The following is a 23,215-nucleotide window of genomic DNA, read 5'->3' as shown; positions in this document are numbered from 1 at the left end:
AAACACCCAGGGTTGTTCCGTGTGCCGAGACCTTGCGTTCGGAAGGTGGGGAGGCGGCCTGTTCACATAGTGATGTCCAGCAGATGCCCCCCCCAATAGGAAGACCTCGAGCAGGACGCGGGTGCGAGAGCCTGTGGCTTGTACACTGCTGACTCCAACCACAGAAGTAGAGCAGAACCACCGTGGCTAGTGGCAACAGAGAGACTTAACCTCCGCAAACATGACTAAGCCTCTTTTATAGGCATCTGAGTTAGTAGCTGCCACTCAGTGACACAGCGTGGGTTGCCAGTGCCCGGGGCAAGGCAGATAGCATTGGCACAGTCTGCCGATAGGCTGGGACGAAGGGGCAACAGCTCAGTGATCTACCCATGTGGGAATCTTTCCAAAGCTTGCAGAGGGCACCCTGGCAACCAGCCACCACCCAAATCGTCTCCTTAATCTACTCACGTGAACACTGGGAGATTTTCTGAGCGAGAGTATTGAGGCTTGGAGTATTGAGACTGTATTTTAATGTTTTAATGTTGTGTTTTAATGTTGTATTTTAACCTCGTTTTTAAGTTGTATTTCAATCAATTTGTTTTACATTGGGTGTTAGCCACCCTGAGCCCTGTCTTGCTTGGGGAGGGTGGGGTATAAATATAATTTGTTATTATTATTATTATTATTATTATTATTATTATTATTATTATTATTAAAATTGCAGGTGGTTAGCACGTTGTAGCGGGTTGGTCTAGATGACACTAGGGGCCCGTGGCACAGATTTATGCAACAAGGGGGAGGGCAAGCTATGTTTTTATTCATTATTACCACTTCTTTTTTGCCTTCTGAAATTTTGCGCCCCTGAGAATATGAAATATGCAGGGATTTACGTTATGCGAAACGAAAGAGAAGAAGGGAAGCGACTGATATTTTAAGGTTGTTTAAATGAATATTGTAAAACAGAAAATTTAATAAAAATTATGTAAAAAGAAGAAGAATTTTGTGCCCCGGGCAGCTGCCCCTTCCTACACCACTGCCGCCACCGCCTCCTGCAGGACTGAGTTCCGCAGTTTAATTGTGTGCTTCGCGATGGGATGCGCTCACCCCTTACCCTTCCTCCTTAGTTCGTGGCGCAGCTTCTGGGCTTCCTGATCAGCGTGGTGAGCTCCATCTTCTGCGGCCACCTGGGCAAAGTCGAGCTGGATGCCGTCACCCTCGCTGTATCGGTACGTAAGGCCCTGTCCCGCAAGAGCTGCCTTGCGCTCAGCCAGACCCCTGGGCTGCCCCGCTCCCTGAGAGCTGGGGCAAATGCTCCACCTTTGAGCTGCAGCCCCTCTTGCTAAAAGCAGAGCCAAGATCCCAGTCCTCATGGTTCTGATTTCAAGAGGAACGCAGGAAGCTGCTGGCGCCGAGTCAGGCCAAGGGGGCATCTGCCTCAGCACTGCCTGCACTGACTGGCAGCAGCCGCCCGCCGAGGTTTCAGCCCTACCTAGAAATGGCGGACATGCCGAACCTGGAACTCCGATCTTAAGAGTCAAGTGGCAGCTCCGCATGGTTCTGAACAATGGGAGCTGATTTCGTTAGGAACCCAGGAAGCTGTCATATATCCTGAGCTGGGGCAATGGCCTATCTAGTGTTGTCTGCACTGGCTGGCAGCAGCTCTCCAGAGTTTTGGGCAGGGGGCGTTCCCAGCTGTAGCTGGAGATGCCGTTGGGGTCCGAACCCGGGACTTTCTGCATGACCTTAACACCCTCCCTCTCTTGCTTTCTCTCTCATCACTCCTGCCTCCCAGGTCATCAATGTGATTGGCATTTCCGTGGGCACTGGATTGGCATCTGTGTGTGACACTCTCATGTCCCAGGTATGTCCGGACACCGCATAGGGAGCTCCTCAGTACCACGTCTGACTTCTTCTACCCACCTAGCCCAGTATTCCCTGCTCTGGTTGGCAGCAGCTCCCTAGGCTCTTTCCCCCATCACCTGGCTAACTGATCCTTTTAAAAAACCCTCAAGATGCCAAGGATTATATTTCCCCGTACGGGGAAGTTTTAAACGTTGGGTGTATGTCTTACTGTGTTTTTATATTTTGTTGGAAGCTGCCCAGAGTGGCTGGGACACAAATAATAAAATTACAGTGGTACCTCGGGTTAAGTACTTAATTCGTTCCGGAGGTCCGTTCTTAACCTGAAACTGTTCTTAACCTGAAGCACCACTTTAGCTAATGGGGCCTCATGCTGCTGCTGCACGATTTCTGTTCTCATCCTGAAGCAAAGTTCTTAACCCGAGGTAATATTTCTGGGTTAGCGGAGTCTGTAACCTGAAGCGTCTGTAACCTGAAGTGTATGTAACCCGAGGTACCGCTGTATTATTATTGAACCTCACAGCTTCTGCTTGCAAAGCAAGGGCTCTAACCACTATGCCACATGGCACACCCGGAGAGGGGTGCAATAGGTTCTTGAGGAGGCCACCTCGCCTCTTATCAGGGATGCCTGGAGGGTTTCATCCTAATCCCCAAGTTTCTCCCCTTCCCCTGAGTGAATAACAGCCAAAATTGGGCAAAGCTTTGCAGCGGTGCAAGGAGCAGTGGCTGATTTAATTTTTGCTTTCCTGCTTTTTTAAAAAATCAGACGTACGGGAGCAAGAACGTGAAGCGCGTGGGAACCATCCTGCAACGGGGGATACTCATCCTGCTCCTCTTCTGTTTCCCCTGCTGGGCCTTCTTTATCAACACAGAGCAGATCTTGCTTCTCTGCAGGCAGGACCCAGAAGTCTCCAGGTTAGTTGCTTTCGCTCCTTGCATGCAAATGCACACACACCTTTACAGCAAACATCTCAGGAGGGGGTGGGGAGTGGGGAGCTGTGATCCACCCTTTGCAGCTTTTCCTCAAACCTCTTCCCTCTTCCCGTCTCCTGACACAGTTTTCGAAATCAGTTCCAAGCTCCTAGTCCTTAAGGTTTTCCAGCCTTTACGTGAGCGGCAAGTAAAACTGGAAAACTCCTCTGCCGAGGCTCTTTGCTCTAGTTATCTCCTGCTTGGACTACTGCAACACGCTCTACGTGGGGCTACCTTTGAAGGTGACTCGGAAACTGCAACTAACCCAGAATGCGGCAGCTAGACTGGTGACTGGGAGCGGCCGCCGAGACCACATAACACCGGTTTTGAAAGTCCTACATTGGCTCCCAGGACGTTTCCCAGCACAATTCAAAGTGTTGGTGCTGACTTTAAAAGCCCTAAACGCCTCGGTCCAGTATACCTGAAGGAGCGTCTCCACTCCCATCGTTCTGCCCGGACACTGAGGTCCAGCACCGACGGCCTTCTGGCGGTTCCCTCCCTGCGAGAAGTGAGGTTACAGGGAACCAGGCAGAGGGCCTTCTTGGTGGTAGCACCCACCCTGTGGAACGCCCTCCCACCAGATGTCAGGGAAATAAACAACTATCTGACTTTTAGAAGACATCTGAAGGCAGCCCTGTTTAGGGAAGTTTTTAACGTTTGATGTTTTATCGTGTTTTTTATGTTCTGTTGGCAGCCGCCCAGAGTGGCTGGGGTATAAGTAATAAATTATTATTATTATAAAGCACAGGTTCTGAAGCAAAACTGTGCCACTGTGCAAGGCCCAAGGGCTGCGGTCCTTAACACTTGCTAGAGCGCTAGTCCTACTCAGAGCAACCTACTTTTGAGCAAGGATGCTCACACCTGTACTGTTTAATGAGCTTGATTTAACCTCTTCTAGCTGTCCTGAGAATCTGGAAGGAAGCTGGGCAAAGTGATAAGGTCAGCCTACCATCAATCTGAAAAATTCACCTTTCCCAGAATCTTTTGGGTTTTTTTTTACAATCTGACGCTTCAGCACAAGTTTGGTCTTAAGGGCTAGGAACTTAAAAAGAGCTGATCCCCAGTTTGTAGCCGGTTTGTGCTTTTGAGTAATTCGGTTTTCAGGACATACATAATTCTGCACTTCCTGTTATCGCTCCCTTCTGTTCTCACATGCGGGGCTTAAATCTCTGCTCCCCTTCCTGGGCTTTGAGAACTCCCTCTCCCCCTCTCTCTCTTTCTCAAGAGACATCTTCAGGACCTCAAACCAGCCTTCAGGTGAGCAGAAACACCTGATTTAAAAAAACAAAAACATTGTCAGAACTTCTCCTCTCCCGGTCACAAAAAAACCTGAAGATTGGCTTTGGGGGGGTTTTTTATTATAATTTTTTATTCGTTTTTTTTTAACTTATCATTGTCAACAGTAATTAAACATACTTTTACATCTTATTCAAATTTTTGACTTCCATCAATCCTGTCTGAAGATTTTCCAATCTAATCTCTCAGTATGCATTTCTTATCTTCCTTATTACATTTCAAACTCATAACCAATATCTCTATCTTTTTCTACTTTGTAACACTTCATATATTTCTCCTTAAAAAACTAATTGTAGTCCTACTAGCGTAATTTGTTGATTACAGTTGCTCTTCAAATAATTCATATACTTCTTCCAATCTTCTGCAAATCTCTGGTCCCGCAGGTTTCAAATCCTTCCTGTCATTTTGTCCAATTCTGCACAGTCCATTAATTTTGTCTGCCGTTCTTCTTTCGTCGGAATTTCTTCTTGCTTCCATTTCTGGGCTAACAATACTCTTGCCGCAGTTGTTGCATATAAAAACAATTCGACATCTTGCCTATCAATGTCCTGACCTATAATACCAAGTAAAAATGCTTCTGGTTTTTTTAAAAAATGTATATTTCAACATGTTGAAAGTTAGAAGATTGGTTTGCTTTAGCTATAAACCAGGCTTCCTCAACCTCAGCCCTCCAGCTGTTTTGAGACTACAGTTCCCATCTTCCCTGACCACTGGTCCTGCTAGCTAGGGATCATGGGAGTTGTAGGCCAAAAACACCTGGAGGGCCAAGGTTGAAGAAGCCTGCTATAAACCTACCCTGAGGGTTGTTGTGAGGCTTAAAGAAGGAGGGGAGAAGAACTATGCACACCACTTCAAGCTCCTCGGAGGACAAGGTGAACTATAAACGGAATGATAGACGGATGACTAATGGCATGAACTAGAGCCTCCAGATCTGAGAGCAGTCTACCTCTGGATAACTATCTGCAGAGTTAAATCCCTGCTTTGGATTCTCCTAGACCTGTGAGCTAGCTTCCAATGCAACCAATGAACCCGTTAAGTTCCTATCCGCTGTGCCTGGGGAGAAAAATAAAATTTCTGTTGATGTCTTTCATTGCAGGTTGACTCAGGTTTACGTGATGATATTTATTCCAGCACTCCCAGTAAGTGTTGTTGTTTTTTAAAAAATAAAAAACCTCCCCTTCTTTCCTCTCTGCACCCCCCACACCCCAGATTCCTTGTTCTCGTTTACACTTGCAATTAAAATAACTGAGATTTCAGAAGCGCATTAAATTCGCTTCAGGAAGCTGTGTCTCAGAGGTGGGGCTCGGATGTTAGTCCTTCATTTAGAAACAGATTCACACCCCTGCGTTTTCCCACATAGTTCTGGGCAGCTTCCGAAAGCAAGTCAAAATGCACAGCAGGATTTTGAGGTTTGCGGGTCATGGCTATTTAAAGGTAAAGGGACCCCTGACCATTAGGTCCAGTCGTGGCCAACTCTGGGGCTGCGGCGCTCATTTCGCTTTATTGGCCGAGGGAGCCGGCGTACAGCTTCCAGGTCATGTGGCCAGCATGACAAAGCCGCTTCTGGCGAACCAGAGCAGCGCACGGAAACGCCGTTTACCTTCCCACCGGAGCGGTACCTATTTATCTACTTGCACTTTGACGTGCTTTCGAACTGCTAGGTTGGCAGGAGCTGGGACCGAGCAACGGGAGCTCACCCCGTCACGGGGATTCGAACCGCCGACCTTCTGATCGGCAAGTCCTAGGCTCTGTGGTTTAACCCACAGCGCCACCCGCGTCCCTGTCATGGCTATTTGGAAGCAGGCAAATCCAGGGAGGGCAATGCTGTCGATGGGCCATGACACCTATGATCCGTCTCTGCGGTCGGAGGCAGCTGCCGGCAGTTGCAAGAGGGTGGAGAGTTCGAGTCCTGCTTAGGGCCTTCCCACTGGGGTATTTGTTTGGCCTCCTAGAGAACAGGAGGTGAGAGAGGTCCCCCTGGGCTAATCTGCCGACATGCTCTGTGGCATCCCAGTCCAAACTGGGAATTAACTGGGAATGCTGGGAATCATCTGGGGCAAGGGCAAAGGACTCTTTGGGGCCCAGTTGCTCGAGACAAGCTGCCGCCGAAAGAAATCTAATCCAACACGGTTTTGTGGTTTATTTCCCCCCACCCTTTCCAGGCAGCTTTCATCTATCAGCTACAAACCCGCTACTTGCAAAGCCAGGTATGGACCCATTCGCCTGCTTAGGGGGAGGTTGGGGGGGGGTCATTGCTGCGCCAAGGGGGTTGTGCAAACATTTCCTTTGGCATTTTGGACAGTCTGGATAGTTGGCCTTGGTGAAGATTTGACGTTTTCATCCCCAAAAAGTTTTTGATTCGAGTTTCTACTGAAACGAGGCTGCATTTTAACGTTGTATTTTAATCTTGTTTTTAAGTTGTATTTTAATCAATTGTTTTATACCTGGTGTTAGCTGCCCTGAGCCCGGTCTTGGCTGGGGAGGGCAGCGTATAAATAAATTATTATTATTATTATTATTATTATTATTATTATTACTATTACTATTATTATTATTATTATTAAACGTGTTTTTGGAGTGGGGTAGGGTAGGGGGAGGTCAGGCACCCTTTCCCAGCTTCTCGTCTGATTTATTCTTAGCAACCTAACACAGTCAAGCACATTTTGAACCGTTAAAGACTGCTGGGGGGGGCTGGGGCAGAGAGAGATGCTGGGGAGACTTTCCAAATCTTTTCTCAACCTTTCCCCAAAGGGATCCATGCCTGAGGGAAATTCCTCCAGGGTTTGGCGGTTGAGGGAGGTGGGGAGATGCAAACTGCGAGCCTTACCTGGGTGTGGGAACCGGCTGGCTGGCTGGGGCGGTGTGCTTAATTTTCCCTGTTTTGCCCCCCTGGATCCCAGGCTATCCTCCTGCCCCAGGTGATCACGGGCGTCGTGGCCAATATCCTGAACGTGATCATGAACACCGTCTTCCTTTACTCCTTTGGGCTAGGAGTGGTGTAAGTTCGGGGTTCAGGGTTCAGGTCTTGTTGCTAACACAGAAATTCCTGGACAGCTTGGGATCCGGTTTGTCCCTGCGTAGACTTGTATGATCGCTGGGGAAAGTTTTGCTCGTGGTGACCCCGCGCCCTACAGGATATCACGGGGCTGCGACCCCCAAAACATTTCCCACCCTTGCCTCTGCAACAGGGGAAGCAACAGGCTGTTGACACCCTCCTTCTTTGATATCCAGTCTGTGAGCCATTTTGGTGTGGACGGGGTTAGACTAGATGCCCTTTGTGGTGCCTTCCCACACTACAATTCTATGATTCTGTGACATGCTGGCTTATTTCAATGCTAGGCAACTGGGGGCAGTGGGAGTGTTTTATTTGCTGCGTTACGGCCCGGGCACACATATCTGTGTGCATTTAAGGTCCCCATTCCTAATTTGTGGGTTGTCATCTGATTAGATTTCACTTTGAATCCGATTTGATTTTAGGATGTATTTTAACTGATTGCTTGATTTTATGGTGATATGTTACATATTTGATGTTAGCCGCTCTGAGCCCGGTTTTGGCCGGGGAGGGCGGGGTATAACTAAATTTTATTATTATTATTATTAATACTACTACTACTATCTCCTCCCCATTTTTTTAAAATGAAAGCTAAGTTTCTAGTTCTCATGATTGCAAAGAAATCTGCTGCCAGCCCCGCCACCCACTCATAAAACTACATGGCAACGTGTTAATAGGACCACCAGCCTAAAGAAAAACCGAACCTGACATTCTCTCAATTATTCCTTCCTCCTAACTTGCTTCAATTTCCCCTCGCTGTTTCACAGGGGCTCTGCGTGGGCCAACACGCTGTCTCAGAATTTGCAGGCCCTCCTCCTCTTCCTATATGTGTGGTGGAAGAAGATACACAAGGAGACCTGGGGAGGTGGTATTATTATTATTATTATTATTATTATTATTATTATTATTATTATTATTATTATTATTGGGATGCGGGTGGCGCTGTGGGTTAAACCACAGAGCCTAGGACCTGCCGATCGAAAGGTCGGGGGTTCGAATCCCCGCGGCGGGGTGAGCTCCCGTCGTTCAGTCCCAGCTCCTGCCCACCTAGCAGTTCGAAAGCACCCCTAAGTGCAAGTAGATAAATAGGTACCGCTTTCTAGCAGGAAGGTAAACGGCGTTTCCGTGTGATGCGCTGGCTCGCCAGATGCAGCTTAGTCACGCTGGCCACGTGACCCGGAAGTGTCTTCGGACAGTGCCGGCTCCCGGCCTCTTGAGCGAGATGAGCGCGCAACCCTAGAGTCGGTCACGACTGGCCCTGATGGGCAGGGGTACCCTTTATTATTATTATTATTATTATTATTATTATTATTATTAATGGCTTTTTATTAAAAGTTATATACCATCATTCCTCCAAGGAGCTCAAAGAAGGCCATTCTGTCTCCCCCCGTTTTATTTCCTCTCAACAACCCTTTGAGGTAGGCTAGGCTAAGAAACAGCAGCCAGCCCAAGGATCACACGGTGACTGAGTCGGGTTTTGAACTGTGGCCTCAGAGGTCCCTAGTCCAGCATTTAACTGTGACACCCACCCCTGGGCTCTCTGCGAGGCATTAACCTGGGGATTATTTTTTAATTTTTGCCTTTGAGAAGGCGGCGTGGAAGGAGGGGAGAACGAAACCCCCCTGGCACTCCCACGCCCTATGCAGTTTGCGGGTGACTGCGGTGGGGAAAAAGCCTTTTAAGGGAGCCCCTTCGCAGTGATAGGTCAGGGTGGGTCACGTGACAAGCGCCCAATCAAAGCTTCGGGAATTTGGAAGCCTCTTTCTGCTGGTTCTTGTAGGCTGGACGCTCGACTGCTTGCAGGAGTGGGGCTCCTTCGTCCGCCTGGCCCTCCCCAGCATGCTGATGATCTGCATTGAGTGGTGGACATTTGAGATCGGCAGCTTCCTGGCGGGTGAGGCTATGAGGCTAAGGCCGTGTCTCTGTCTGCTTCCCTGTCCTGCATCTCCATTCCCCTGCTTCGTACCATGCCACGTCAACAAACCGCAGTACCCCTTTCTCGCCACGACCAGTGGCGGCACTGCAGAGCAGCACAGATCGGGCTCCCTGTTCCCTCAAGTCTTGCTGGTGCCTCAAACGCATCATTGCGCCCAGAGGCTAATCTTCCCTCAGTAGAATTACGGATCTGTCGCAAGACACTTTAACTATTGGCTTCTCCTAAACTCAAATCCCCCTGGTGTAATATCCCTAGCGCTACAAGATTGTCACAACTCTAAAATTGTCTATCCAAAGCTTCACTCTTGTGGTTTATCACCACAACAGCTACTCGCTTTGGGTTTTAGTAAAGCTATCGGTCTAATTTGTCAGCGCCTAAATGATACCGAAGAGGGACGCGGGTGGCGCTGTGGGTCAAACCACAGAGCCTAGGGCCTGCAGATCAGAAGGTTGGTGGTTCGAATCCCCGCGATGGGGTGAGCTCCCATTGCTTGGTCCCTGCTCCTGCCAACCTAGCAGTTCGAAAGCACATCAAAGTGCAAATAGATAATTAGATACCGCTTTGGCGGGAAGGTAAATGGTGTTTCCGTGCACTGCTCTGGTTCGCCAGAAGCAGCTTAGTCATGCTGGCCACATGACCCGGAAGCTGTACGCCGGCTCCCTCGGCCAATAAAGCGAGATGAGCGCCACAACCCCAGAGTCGGCCACAACTGGACCTAATGGTCAGGGGTCCCTTGACCTTTACCTTTAAATGATACCGAGTGTCAGAACAACTTGGCCACAATAAAGAAATTTTGCCCATGGCATGACTATTTTCCACCTTCCCAATTTGACTCTCTGGCCACCCAATCCGCATAACCTAGCAATTCTAAAATATAGGCGCGCTTTTACTCTCGCAAGATTGAATGTATTGCCCTCGGCTGGACCCGAGGGACGATTCCAACAGATTCCACACGAAAAACACTTATGCCCCTGTGGAGATGGCAGTACCGAATCGGTGGCGCATGCCCTTCTGGCTAGCACTCCTTATAGAGACTTGAGGAAGGAGATTATCACCCCTCTTTTGCTGTCCATTCCGGGTCGCCCAACCACTGCTCCAGTGTCCTTTCTCTAGGCAGATCAAGATGAGCAGGTGACGGCAAAGGTTGCAAGGTTTTTAGCTGGGGCAATCAGAATAAGATCCGCTATTTGACTATTGATTCAAAACCCAAAAATGTATTTTATATAATTAACTTTTCATTTCTATGCTTTGTATACCATATTGTTGTTTTACTGCTATGGCCGATGTCTGACACGAATAAAGATTCATTCATTCATTCTTGTTGGTGCAGACAGTGAGATTTGTCCAATTGGACCAGACCAGCACCTCCTACCCATTCACACGTCTGCCATTAAGTCTAAAGACCAGCATCTCCCGCCTCCTCCTTTTTGGCCTCTGATGACTCACCTGCTTTCAGTTCTCCTTCATAATTCTTTTGTGTCTCCTTTTCTTCCTCTGTGCTCCCCAAGGCATGATCAGCGTGGTCGAATTGGGCGCTCAGTCCATCATCTACGAACTGGCTACGGTCGCATATCTGGTGAGGAATTGAATTTCCTTGTACTGAGTGAGCCATTCCCGGCTAGAACTCGCTGTGCCATTAACTCTTCACCCGAGTCTCCCGTTTTTATAAAAATTGCCGCTGTTGTTCCAGTGACACCTTTTTATTTTGAATTCTCATTGCAGGTATTTGTTATACCTTAGTGGTTTGCACAACTTGGGCTTTTATACTTCGCAACCCTATTTTTGCAGCCTTTTTTTGGCATGAATCGCCCCAATCAGAGATCTGCACTGATTCATAGCCAGGCCAAATTCAAGTTGTTGTTGTTGTTGATAATTAAATTTGTATGCCGCCTGATACCCGTAGATCTCGGGGTGGTTCACAAAATAAAATTACAATAGAAAAAGCACAAAAAACATCATGAAAATTACCGTATTTTTTGCTCTATAGGACACACTTTCCCCCCTCCAAAAATGAAGGGGAAATGTGTGTGCGTCCTATGGAGCGAATGCAGGCTTTCGCTGAAGCCTGGAGAGCGAGAGGGGTCGCTCTCCAGGCTTCAGGCAACTATCCGCAAGCCTTTGGAGGGCTCCGAAGGCTTGTGGACAGCAGCCTGCACCCTGAAGGAAGCCCGGCGAGCGCTGCGCCAACTCCCACTGTGCTCGCTGGGCTTCAGGCAGCCATCCGCAAGCCTTCTGAGCACGGCGGGAGTTCCCGCTGCGCTCGGAAGGCTTGCGGATAGCTGCCTGTTCTGGGGGCTGGGGTCGGGGCAAGCTTGGGCTTCCCCTGCCCCCAGTCCCGCAAGCTCCGGGAGCAGCAGCGAGGTTGCGCACAATCTTGGACCTGGACCTGGGGGGAGGGGGAAAATAATTTACCCCCCTTTATTTACCCCCCTAAAAACTAGGTGCGCCCTATGGAGCGAAAAATACAGTAAAACAAATACTATTGGTATATAAAACCCTTAACAGCCTGGGACCAGTTTACTTGTGGGAACGCTTCACTCCATATATGCCCTTCGATCTGTAGAACTGGCACAGCTACACTCATTTCAAACTTTTAAGAGATCGTTCTTTTAGCGTGGCATCACCTACCCTTTGGAACTCCCTGCCTGTAGACATCAGACAGCTTCTTTCACCGTACACATTTTGGTGCCTCCTCCAAACATTATTTTAGGCAAGTCTGTCCAGTCCTGTGGAATATTCACCTGTGTTTTAATCTGGTTGGGGTTTTTTTAAAAAAATTTTTTTTATTGATTTTAATTATTTTTTAAGCTTTTAAATAGTTGTTTTTAACTGGGAGGAGGGGTCGGTTGCTGAAAATTTCATTGCTTCGATATTTTTGTAAACCACCTTGCGGTGTGTGGGTGGTTTTGTGTTCCATTTTACAATTCAGTGGTATATAAATTTTACGAAACAAAATAAATGTGCTTACTGAATAAGCATCGCCACACACTTTTGAGTAAACATCCCTAGAATTGCACTGTTGGGGCCTTCTTCTCTCTTCCCCCCCAACACACAACTTCAAGAAAGAAACTCTCCAAATACAGTCATACCTCAGGTTGCAGCCGCTTCAGGTTGCGTTTTTTCGGATTACGGACCCGCTGAAACCCGGAAGTACCGGAATGGGTTACTTCCGGGTTTCGGAAGCCGCACATGTGCAGAAGCGCTAAATCGCACTTTGCGCATGTGCAGAAGCTCCAAATCACAACCCGCACAGACGCGCTGCTGCGGGTTGCGAACGTGCATCCACTGTACTTTTTTTTAGCCTTAAAGGGGCTGTTGCTTTCGCTCCTCGCTCCCTTTGACTGCAGAATATTTTGCTCCCTTGGTTAATCCCCTCTCCTGTCCCCCCACCAGCTACCGCAAGGCATGAGCGTTGCCTCCAGTGTCCGAGTGGGGAACGCCCTGGGGGCCGGTGACGTCCAGCAAGCCAAACTCTCCTGCATCACAGGACTCCTCTGCACGGGTGTGTATGTCTCTTTAAGGCTGTCCCAGTCCCTCTGGTAGTGGGCGGAGCTCTCTTTCCCAGGAAGGGTTCATCCTTAAAGGGGCAGCGTCCCCTAAATTCAGGGGAAGAGAACACTCTCTCCCCCCCCCCATCTGAAAGCTGCATATTCTCACAGGCGACCTTCTGGGGGCCGTGTTATAGTGATGGGAAGGGCCAGAGACAAAGCGATCGAGAGAGATAGGGTGAAAGAACAGGTGCAAGGGGTTTCTACGCACCCATTCCTAGCGGCCGTCCTGCAGAACCATATTGGGAAGGGGGCGTGGCTTGGGGGAGGGGGAGCCTGGAGTGTCCCAAGGGCCGGACAGAGAGCCATGGAGGGCCGCATTCAGACCCGAGGTTCCCCCACCCCGGCATGAGAGGTGTGCTACCTCTGAGGCACATTCAGACCGTTGCCAGAGGAGCTCTTTAAATACTGTTGCATTTTTAAATGTGTGACATTTTAGTGTATTTTCGGTCTTTGTTGGAAGCCGCCCAGAGTGGCTGGGGAAACCCAGCCAGATGGGCGGGGTACAAATAATAAATTATTATTATTATTATTTAAAAACGCTTCTGATCTGATCTCTCTCTCCTGTCCCAGGTGTGTTTGCTATGGTGTTTGCTGGCCTCCTGGCAGCCGTGAAGGACGTGGTAGCCTACGTCTTCACCAGCGACAGGTAGGTCATTCAAACTCGGAGCAAGAAATTCTTTCGCCACTGATCTGGGCAAATCGGCAGACCGCTCAGCGGTCCACGAGAGAACTTAAAAATTCCAAACTTAAAAATGTAAAGCGGAATGCTGGTGGTCAACAAAAGAGGTTTAAAGACTCTCTCAAAAGAATGTGGTATAAACACTGACAACTGGGAAACGCTGGCCTGCAAGCTCTCCAGTTGGAGAACAGCCTTTGCCAAAGGTGTCATGGGCTTTGAAGACACTCAAACTCAGGACGCAAGGGAGAAACGTGCTAGGAGGAAGGTACGCTTGGCAAATCCACACTGTGATCAGCTCCCACCTGGAAACCCATGTCCCCAATGTGGAAGGACATGTGGATCCAGAATTGGCCTCCACAGTCACTTACGGACTCATTGCTAAAACCGTGTTTATGGAAGACAATCTTACTCAGCTAAGAGTGGTCGCCAAAGAAGAAGTTTAAACAAAATGCATTAAAGAAGAACAAAACAGCAACCAATAATACATAATTATAGTGGAGAAAATTACACAAAACTTGAGATTCTGACAGGGACTAGAACGTCCAAACATATATTTATTTGATTTGGCATTCTTTTATTACCTATACAACAGAGACATCTTTTTCAAAGCAACCCTTTTGTAAGTCTGGAAAATGCGAAACTATACTTGACGATCTGATAACACTGATATTCTTTACTGGGACTTGGTTATTTTAACCCATGCTAAACTGGACTCATCCTACGTGCCTATTTTGTGGCTTTGTTTTTCATCTTTTAATTTTTGTCTGTTGTTATCTCTGTTTTATATACATTATAAAATGAAATAATGCTTTTTTAAAAAAACCTCTACCACAAAAAGCTCACCTTCTTTCCTTGCCCATTCTCAGTCTTGTCTTTCCTCCCCGACAGAGAGATCATCGCCCTGGTTGCCAAAGTGATGATGATTTTCGCCCCTTTCCATCTGCTGGATGCAATAGCGGTGAGTTCAATACAGCATGAATTGGTACCCAGGGCTGTGTGGCTGAAAACCCCATAGTTCCACTAGGGGGCAGCACAAGCACAGAATGTAGTTCTTCCTTTTCCTTTTCTCACATTTAAAACTTAGCAAGCTTCTAGACCTCATGTTCATAAACATATTTTTGAAGCCATTCGCCCAGACAATCTTCAGCTGCCAAATAAATCTTTCCAGTGTTTGGAGATCTAGTTTTTTCCTGTCCTGTGGATATTCTCCCAACACTGCCCCAGCCCCAGCAAGCAAAAATTTCTCACAAATAATTTTCAGATGGAATGTAAAGGGAGAAGAGTTGTGCAAATGGATTCAGCTTGCCCAATATAAGCAGCTTTCCTTTCCAGTGACTTTGACAATGCAGTCCTAAGCATGTCTACTCAGAAGTAATTCCTACTGAATTCAGTGGGATTTGCTGTCAGCTAAGTGGGGCTAGGACTGGGTCTTAATTTATGTTATTATCTTAAGTGCACACAACCCTGGTTTATTTACATTAGCGTTTCCCTCGCTTCAGGGACTTTCATGCGTGTTCTTAAGCCTGTTCTGAGCTTGCCTCTTGGACAGAAGCAAGAACTCATACAGGGAGGCAACAGGCAGCTCTCTCCTCTGAGCGTGAACCTTCCTGCAGCAGAATCTATTGGAACGCCTCTGTTTCACTGTTGACACGCAGGAACTATTGCCCAGTGCATATTGATTGGGAGGAAGGGCAGAGCTGGGCATCATCCAGAGTCACAGTAGGGCAACCTCCTCCATAGCTGGCTGACTGCGCCCCTGGAAATTACTTCTCCATGGAGCAAAAGTGTTTTTTCCCCATTTCCATTTTTTAAAAAATAATATGTCCTCAGAACAGCCCTGCGAGGCAGCAGTGAGACCTTTCTATGCACTAAGATGGAAAGATTTATCATTCTGCCCTACCGTGGAGGAATGGTTGTTAAAATTATTGGACTTGGCTGAGGTGGCAAAGTTGGCGTGTTTAATCAGAGAAAAACATTTTTCAATATTTACGAAAGATTGGAAACCCCTTACAGACTCTATGTGAAAAAGAAAATGGAACTGTTGATATCTGGGTTTGAATAAAACATTGGTTTATAGAACCAATGAGTGTTATCTTGGCGTGGATGTTTTAAATAATTTTCTATATATAGCTGACAGACGAAGAATCGGAAGTTCTTTCTTCGGGTAGTGATAAATCCAAACTCTTCTTTCTTTCTTTCTTTCTTTCTTTCTTTCTTTCTTTCTTTCTTTTCCCCCTTCTCCTTTCTTCATTTTGGTTTGCGTTTTATTTGGATTAGTTTTTTTTAATCTTTGATAAAAAGATATTGGATATTAATCTCTGTATTTTTTCAAACTTGAATATTTATTTATTTTTAAGGAAAAAACCAAGCCTTTGAGTTAGGCCAGGGTCTTGACACTCTACCACACTGACACTGTTGCTGAACTGGTACAGCTGGTATAATTTTAGCCCACTCTCCTTCTCATCCCCTCTCCAGGCCACCTGTGGCGGAATACTGAGAGGAGCAGGAAAACAGAAGATTGGTGCCATCGCCAACGCCATCGGCTATTACACCATTGGGCTTCCCATTGGCATCACACTTATGTTTAGGTACAAGCTTGGAGTGATAGGTACGTATCTCAGCAGGCCAACGCAAGCTGATGTTGTCTGCTTAAAAAAAGAAAAGAAATTTAACTTAATACCTGCTGGTCATTTTTTTCTAAGAGACATCAAGGATTGTGTGTGCTTGTTCACCTCTTCCCTCCTCATCCTGTTTTCCTTTTGTGTCGTGCCTTTTTTATATTCTAAGCCTGAAGGCAGGGACTATTACTCACTCCAGGAGCTGTGCTGATCGAAGAGCAGGATAGAAATGCTTTCAACAAATGAAAAAAAATAATCAAGGCCTTTGTTTGGGACCTGCCACTAGGTCCCTTCGCTCAGCTGTCTCCAAGATCCAGCCGGACAAGGTGTGGGGAACCTGTGGCTTCTCCAGATGGTGCGGAACTACAACTTCCATCAGCCCTAGCAAGCATGGCTAATAGCCAGAGATGATGGGAGTTGTAGTTCAGCAGCATTCAGAGGGCCCAAATTTCCCTCACAGCTATTTATTATAATAATGAATAATAATAAAATTTTATTTATATCCCGCCCTCCCCAGCCGAAGCCAGGCTCAGAGCGGCTAACAACAGTAACATGATACAACATTCTAAAATCAATTCATTCTAAAATCAGTTCAAATCAGATTAATGGCAACCATTGGGCTAGAGTTCTGTGAGGATTACCAGAGGAGGGGGTCAGACTGTCTCGGCCAAAGGCCTGGTGGAACAGCTCTTGTCTTGCAGGCCCTGTGGAAAGATGTCAAATCCCGCAGGGCCCTAGTCTCTTGTGACAGAGCCTTCCACCAGATTGGGGCCACAGCCGAAAAAGCCCTGGCTCTGGTTGAGGCCAGCCTAACCTCCCTGTGGCCTGGGACCTCCAAGATGTTATTTGGTCCTCCGTGGGACATACCAGGAGAGGCGGTCCTGTAGGTATGAGGGTCCTAGGCCGTGAAGGGCTTTAAAGGTTAAAACCAGCACCTTAAACCTGATCCTGTACTCCACCGGGAGCCAGTGCAGCTGGTATAGCACCGGGTGAATGTGATCTCGCAGCGAAGACCCCGTAAGGAGTCTCACTGCAGCATTCTGCACCCGCTGGAGTTTCTGGGTCAGTCTCAAGGGCAGCCCCACGTAGAGTGAGTTACAATAATCCAGTCTGGAGGTGACCATCGCGTGGATCACATTGGCTGTGTATTAGGATGCTGCCTTATGCCAAGTCAAGTTGGACAACCCAATACTACCTGCTGTGACTGACAGAGCACAACTCACTTTGGGAACTGCTGATTTAACATTTAACATTTGTTGTAGTTCCAAAAACCTCTGGGGTGAGGTGCACCGGGTTTTTTTGTTTTTAAAATGATTTTTATTGTCTTTGCATATAATCACATTATGTAACATCAGATCCTCTTATTTTATCTCTTTGGCTCAACTGGGCCTGACGACTTCGCTCCCTCCTGTCTGATGGTTTACAACAGGCACCCCCAACCTTTGGCCCTCCAGATGTTTTGGACTACAATTCCCATCATCCCTGACCACTGGTCCTGTTAGCTAGGGATCATGGGAGTTGTAGGCCAAAACATCTGGAGGCCTGCAGGTTAGGGATGTTGAATGGTTTCTTTATTTTTTTAAAAAAATACTTTTTATTGATTTTCACAGACATAACAAAATTAAATAAAACTTAAACTTTTACATTCAACATGTTGAGTGGTTTCTTTAAATATTAAGGTTTGTTATTGTTTCACAAGATGTGTGTCTCTTTAAAGGCCAGAGCAAATAACATGGCCTAGTTTTACAGCTGTGAAGCAGTACAGCAGGTGCTGTTAAGTTGTATTAATTAAGCTGTGTCAGCAATTGGGTATTGTATATAAAGAACAGCATGTAGCTCTCTCAGTCCCTGGTGAATGGGATGGTGGATGGGTCATGCTTCTCGATATAATGTAATTTAGTGTAAAAGGGGTTTTTGGTTTTGTTGTTAAAGCCTCGCAAAAGTTACTTTTGCGTTTCTTGAATGTGTGGTCTCCCCAGCACACCTTCTGCAGCGCAACTAGTCTGCAAAATAACCAACAGAGGATGCCTGGTTTACAAAACTAAACTTTGCATCTTTACATTTTGCTTTGTTTCCTATCCTTGTTATATCATTACAGTTGTACCTTGGGTTAAGAATTTAATTCATTCCAGAGGTCCGTTCTTAACCTGAAACTGTTCTTAACCTGAAACACCACTTTAGCTAATGGGGCCTCCTGCCGCACGATTTCTGTTCGCATCCTGAAGCAAAGTTCTTAACCTGAGGTACTATTTCTGGGTTAGCGGAGTCTGTAACCTGAAGCGTATGTAACTCGAGGTACCACTGTACCTAAAATATTAAGTTACTCAACCTGAATACGTAGCAATTTCCTCTTACAAATATTCAGATAGCCCTGCTATAATGATGTTAACTGCTTACAATTGTCTTTCAAACATGATATAAATTTGTTCCGGTCCTTTTTGAATGCTTGGTCTCGCTGCTTCTGGATTCTGTCAGATTTTGCCAGTTCTGCAAAGTCCATCATCTTCATCTGCCACTCTGCTTTTGTTGGGGCGCCCTGGGTTTGGGAAGCCTGACGTGTACACAGAATAAATAAATACTCTCACCCTACAGGACGGTTCATCTGAGGGATCTTGTTCTCTCTCTCTCTCTTTTTAGGCCTGTGGACGGGGCTGATCGTCTGTATCTCCCTCCAAGCCGCCTCTTTCCTGGTCCTCGTCCTGCGAGCCGACTGGAAAAAGGCCTCGGAAGAGGTGAGGCTCAAGAGCACCGGTTCCTTTGGTTTCCATAAGTGGGCGGGTCCCAGCACCCCTGAGGGGAAAGGGGGCACCTCATGGAATCATAGAGCGGTAGAGCTGGAAAGGGACCCCCAAAGGACATCTAGCTCAACCCCTTGGAAAGAAACGCAGGGGAAGAATCCTCGTACCTAGGGGACCGCTCCCGGCTTCCAGCTGAGAGGCAACGGGTTGCGGCGAGCTTTCCTCAGAAGTTGGAAATCGAGACCCCCTAAGCTAGCCGTGCCCATTATTCCCAGTGGGACTGTTTTGAGCAGGACTAGCATGGGAGACAGCCCTCGGAGGAGACGTACTGAAATTAGCTGGCCCTAATTAGGTGCACCCATTAACTTCAAGGGTCTACTCTAGGTAAGGTGAGAGCTGGACGGTGCCCAGTACAGTGGTACCTCAGGTTAAGTACTTATTTAGTTCCGGAGGTCCGTTCTTAACCTGAAACTGTTCTTAACCTGAAGCACCACTTTAGCTAATGGGGCCTCCTGCTGCCGCTGTGCCACCGGAGCACGATTTCTGTTCTCATCCTGAAGCAAAGTTCTAAACCTGAAGCACTATTTCTGGCTTAGTGGAGTCTGTAACCTGAAGCGGATGTAACCTGAGGTACCACTGTACTTTTCGGAGAGATGTGCAGTTGTAAAAGTATTCAGGCGTCTAACGAAGGGCGACTTAATGAGCCTTGATTGGGACGTCATGGGAAATGTGTGCTATGGGTGTTAACCCTGAGATAACTCCTCTCTCTCTCTCTCCCCCTCTCCCCCCCCCACCCCAAATTTTTCATCTCCTAGGCTCAGAGCCGAGCAGGGCTGACAGCCAGACTACAGACCGGCAGTTCTGAGGACATTTCTGCTAATAAACCGGTGCCCTTAGGTAATTTTTCAATGGGGGTGGGAATGAATGGGGTTGAGAGTATGATATATATATTTTTTGGGGGGAGAGATGAATGGGGCTGGGAGGGATTCCTTTTCCCACTTGTCCCCGATTATATAAAGGTCAGGTGGGGCACAAAGGAGAGCGGAGCCTGCGACATTTTTCCACCTTCGCCGCATCAAGCAGTTGGTCCCTTACCTTTCCCGCCCCGACCTGGCCACAGTGATCCATGCGATGGTCACCTCCTGGTTTGACTCCTGTAATTTGCTCTACGCAGGGCTGCACTTGAAGCTGTCCAAGAAACTCCAGCGGGGGCAGAATGCTGCAGCGAGGCTCCTCACGGGGTCTCTGCCATGGGAGCATATTCACCCAGTGCTTTTCCAGCTGCACTGGCTCCTGGTGGAGTACAGGGTCAGATTTAAGGTGCTGCTTTTGACCTTTAAAGCCCTTCACGGCCTAGGACCCTAGAATCATAGAGTTGGAATAGACCACAAGGGCCATCGAGTCCAACCCCCTGCCAAGCAGGAAACACCATCAGAGCACTCCTGACATATGGTTGTCAAGCCTCTGCTTAAAGACCTCCAAAGAAGGAGACTCCACCACACTCCTTGGCAGCAAATTCCACTGTCAAACAGCTCTTACTGTCAGGAAGTTCTTCCTAATGTTTAGGTGGAATCTTCTTTCTTGTAGTTTGGATCCATTGCTCCGTGTCCGCTTCTCTGGAGCAGCAGAAAACAACCTTTCTCCCTCCTCTATATGACATCCTTGTACCTACGGGACCGCCTCTCTTCGTCTGCCCCCATGGAGAGCCTCAACGTCCATAAATAGCAACACCCTAAGGGCCCTAAGGAAGTTATATTGGCTTCAACCAGAGCCAGGGCCTTTTCAACACTGGCTCCGGCCTGTCGGAACGCTCTGTCTCATGAGACCAGGGCCCTGCAGGATCTGATTTATTTCTGCAGGGCCTGTAAGACAAGAGTTGTTCCGCCTGGCCTTTGGCTTGGAGCCAATTTGATTCCCTCCCCCTTTTTCTTTTTCCTTTTTCCTTTCTCCTCCTGTGATGAGGCTGCATTTTAATATTTTAATGTTTCAATATTTTAATGTTGTATTTTAATCTTGTTTTTAAGTTGTATTCATTCAACTTGTTTTTATTATTGCTTGTTAGCCACCCTGAGCCCGGCCTTGGCTGGGGAGGGCGGGGTATAAATAAAAATTATTATTATTAAAGTTTCGCTTTTAAAACTCAGTTCCTCACAAGACAGCTTGATCACCATGACTGCTCTTCCCTGTGCGATATGTGGCCTGGGGCAGGTTTCCAAGGGTTAAGTTCCTAGAATTGTGGGGTTGGAAGGGGCCCTCAAGGGTCATCCGGCCTAGCCCCCTGGCCATGCCGGAATCACAGCTCAGGAATTGCCGAGAGGTGGCTCACTCTGGCCTCCACTTTGCCTCTTGACCCCCTCTGCTTCTCCCTCTGTTTCTGGACTGCTCTCTGCCACAGCCTCTTCCTGCTCACTAAGCCCTGTTTGGATGCCACCTCCTCCCATTCTTCTCCCTCTTTGGGCTCTGAGACTTCTTCCCTTGGGGGTTCCCCCCCCCCCACATCTCTGCGCCCAATCAGACAATGACATACAGCAATGAAAGGGGTGAGTAAGATTGGGAAATAATAATAATAATAATATTTAATTATTCATTCATTCCCTGCCCATCGGGCTGGGTTTCCCCAGCCACTCTGGGCGGCTTCCAACAGGATATTAAAAACACAGTAAAAGATCAAACATTTAAAACTTCCCTAAGCAGGGCTGCCTTCAGATGTCTTCTCAAAGTCAGGTAGTTGTTTATTTCCTTGACATCTGACGGGAGGGCATTCCACAGGGCAGGCGCTACCACCGAGAAGGCCCTCCTCCTGGTTCCCTGTAACCTCACTTTTCGCAGGGAGGGAACTGCCAGAAGGCCCTCAGAGCTCGACCTCAGTGTCTGGGCTGGATGATGGGGGTGGAGACAATTCTTCAGGTCTACTGGACAGTTTAGGGCTTTCAAGGTCAACACCAACACTTTGAATTGTGCTCGGAAACGTCCTGGGAGCCAATGCAAGTCTTTCAGAACTGGTGTTATGTGGTCTCGGCGGCCGCTCCCAGTCACCAGTCTAGCTGCCGCATTCTGGATTAGTTGTAGTTTCCAGGTCACCTTCAAAGGTAGCCCCACGTAGAGCGCATTGCAGTAGTCCAAGCGGGAGATAACCAGAGCAGTGGTGGAGAGAGAAAAGGGGCGCAAAGCCCTCTCCTTTTTGCAACTGCGGCCTTGCCCACCGCCAGCATGCGGCCTGCAACCGATTCCCCCTTCCCGGATTACGGAAAAGGTCCCACACCCAAACTAATGGTGAGGTTTTCTACCCCACAGCCTACCTCACGATGGAAACTGAGGTTCCCAACGGGGATGCTCGTAGCGGCATGGACCACGTGATGGAGCACCCGCCGCAAGACCAGTTGATTCCCCCGGAAGAGCTCACTCCGTCTCGCGTGGAAGTCTTGTCCGGGAAGCAGCTCCTATTGCACCGGGGGCTGGCTGTGGCGTTGGCAATCACCGTTTTGGTCGCAGGCGTACTGATCCGCCTCCTGTTGCAGAACGGGTAAGGCGCTGAGGGGCGGCAGGCGGACCCCGTCGAGGACAGAAGACGGCTGGGAATTCTCTTCAATTTTGGAGGAACCCCTTTCCATCCTGGGGCTCAGCCAGGTGTGTGTGTGTGGGTTGCACAACTCAAAGAGAGCCACTTAGCCAATCGCCCTTGGCCTGAAGGATGGGGGGATATTTCCTGAGCAGGCCTGAGCCGCTCTGCTTTTGTTGGGAAGAGTTGGCCAACACAAGAAAAGGATAATTAATCGGATGCCACTATGAGGATCTTCAAGCGATGGGTCACTGTTACTCAGTTCTTCTTTTCCTGGAAGTTTATTTTCAACCAGACTTTCCCTCTTGCAGCTCAAATCTTTTTTGAGTCTCTCCCCACACCTTTTTAAAAAATATTTCAATAACCAGCCTGCGGTTGTTGAACCCCGAGGCACGAGATCAAGGACTCGGTTCATGCAGCAGACTTTATTTTCTTGAGATGTGGACCCTGTCGGTTTTATGCGTCGCGAGCTCAGTGCTCGTTAAGTTTCCTTTGGCAACCTCTAGCCGAAAACGCACCTTTTCTGTGCTCCCTTTTTTTTCAGTAATTCTGCATTTTGGTATGGTTCAGGGTTTTTATGAATAAACCGAGTCTTTCTGAGTTGTTTTAATAGATTGCCAGGAGAAGTGCTTCTTCGATGACGCGGGCAAATGTTCTGACCCAGGTGTGTGGGAAACGTTGGCCCGAGCTGAACTACAACTCTCGTCCGCTGCGGCAAGGGGGTTGGGAGTTGTAGTTCAGCAACATCCGGGGGGGGGGGGGGACAAAGGCTCCCCATGCCTGTTCTGCTCCAACAGACATTGCTAAAAAACAAGTGGGAACTGTAAGAAAGTGCTTCTGGCTGTTCAGGCTGCTAGCCCGTCTGCCGTAAACTCCCTTCCTTTCCCCCCAAAGACTCTTGGTGCTCCAATAATAATAATAATAATAATAATAATAATAATAATAATAATAATAGTATTTTATTTATACCCCGCC

At 47.8% G+C, this 23,215-nt stretch overlaps 1 protein-coding gene across 5 annotated transcripts in view; it reads left to right on the top strand.

Moving 5' to 3' along the window:
• Positions 1–22,850, top strand: part of LOC308574344 (multidrug and toxin extrusion protein 2-like) — a 28,750-nt gene extending 5,900 nt beyond the window's left edge. For 3 of the 5 annotated variants that reach the window (XM_081172058.1, XM_081172061.1, XM_081172057.1), the window contains exons 2-17: positions 1,104–1,205; positions 1,772–1,840; positions 2,606–2,754; positions 5,204–5,246; positions 6,270–6,314; positions 7,008–7,105; positions 7,927–8,024; positions 8,940–9,053; positions 10,604–10,671; positions 12,489–12,597; positions 13,217–13,292; positions 14,214–14,283; positions 15,801–15,933; positions 18,581–18,675; positions 19,497–19,578; positions 21,976–22,850. In XM_081172058.1, coding sequence (XP_081028184.1) covers positions 1,104–1,205; positions 1,772–1,840; positions 2,606–2,754; positions 5,204–5,246; positions 6,270–6,314; positions 7,008–7,105; positions 7,927–8,024; positions 8,940–9,053; positions 10,604–10,671; positions 12,489–12,597; positions 13,217–13,292; positions 14,214–14,283; positions 15,801–15,933; positions 18,581–18,675; positions 19,497–19,578; positions 21,976–22,208 — 1,584 coding nt within the window. In that variant the 3' untranslated portion in view covers positions 22,209–22,850. Of the gene's footprint in view, positions 1–38; positions 503–1,103; positions 1,206–1,771; positions 1,841–2,605; positions 2,755–5,203; positions 5,247–6,269; positions 6,315–7,007; positions 7,106–7,926; positions 8,025–8,939; positions 9,054–10,603; positions 10,672–12,488; positions 12,598–13,216; positions 13,293–14,213; positions 14,284–15,800; positions 15,934–18,580; positions 18,676–19,496; positions 19,579–21,975 lie in introns of those variants that run through there. The other 2 variants (XM_081172060.1, XM_081172059.1) reach the window with 2 other exon arrangements.
• Positions 22,851–23,215: the final 365 nt, after the last annotated feature.

Source organism: Podarcis bocagei (genome assembly GCF_964188305.1).
Source record: "Podarcis bocagei genome assembly, chromosome: 15".
NCBI classification, from domain to species: Eukaryota; Metazoa; Chordata; class Lepidosauria; order Squamata; family Lacertidae; genus Podarcis; species Podarcis bocagei.
This window is presented reverse-complemented; position numbering and strand designations above follow the sequence as displayed.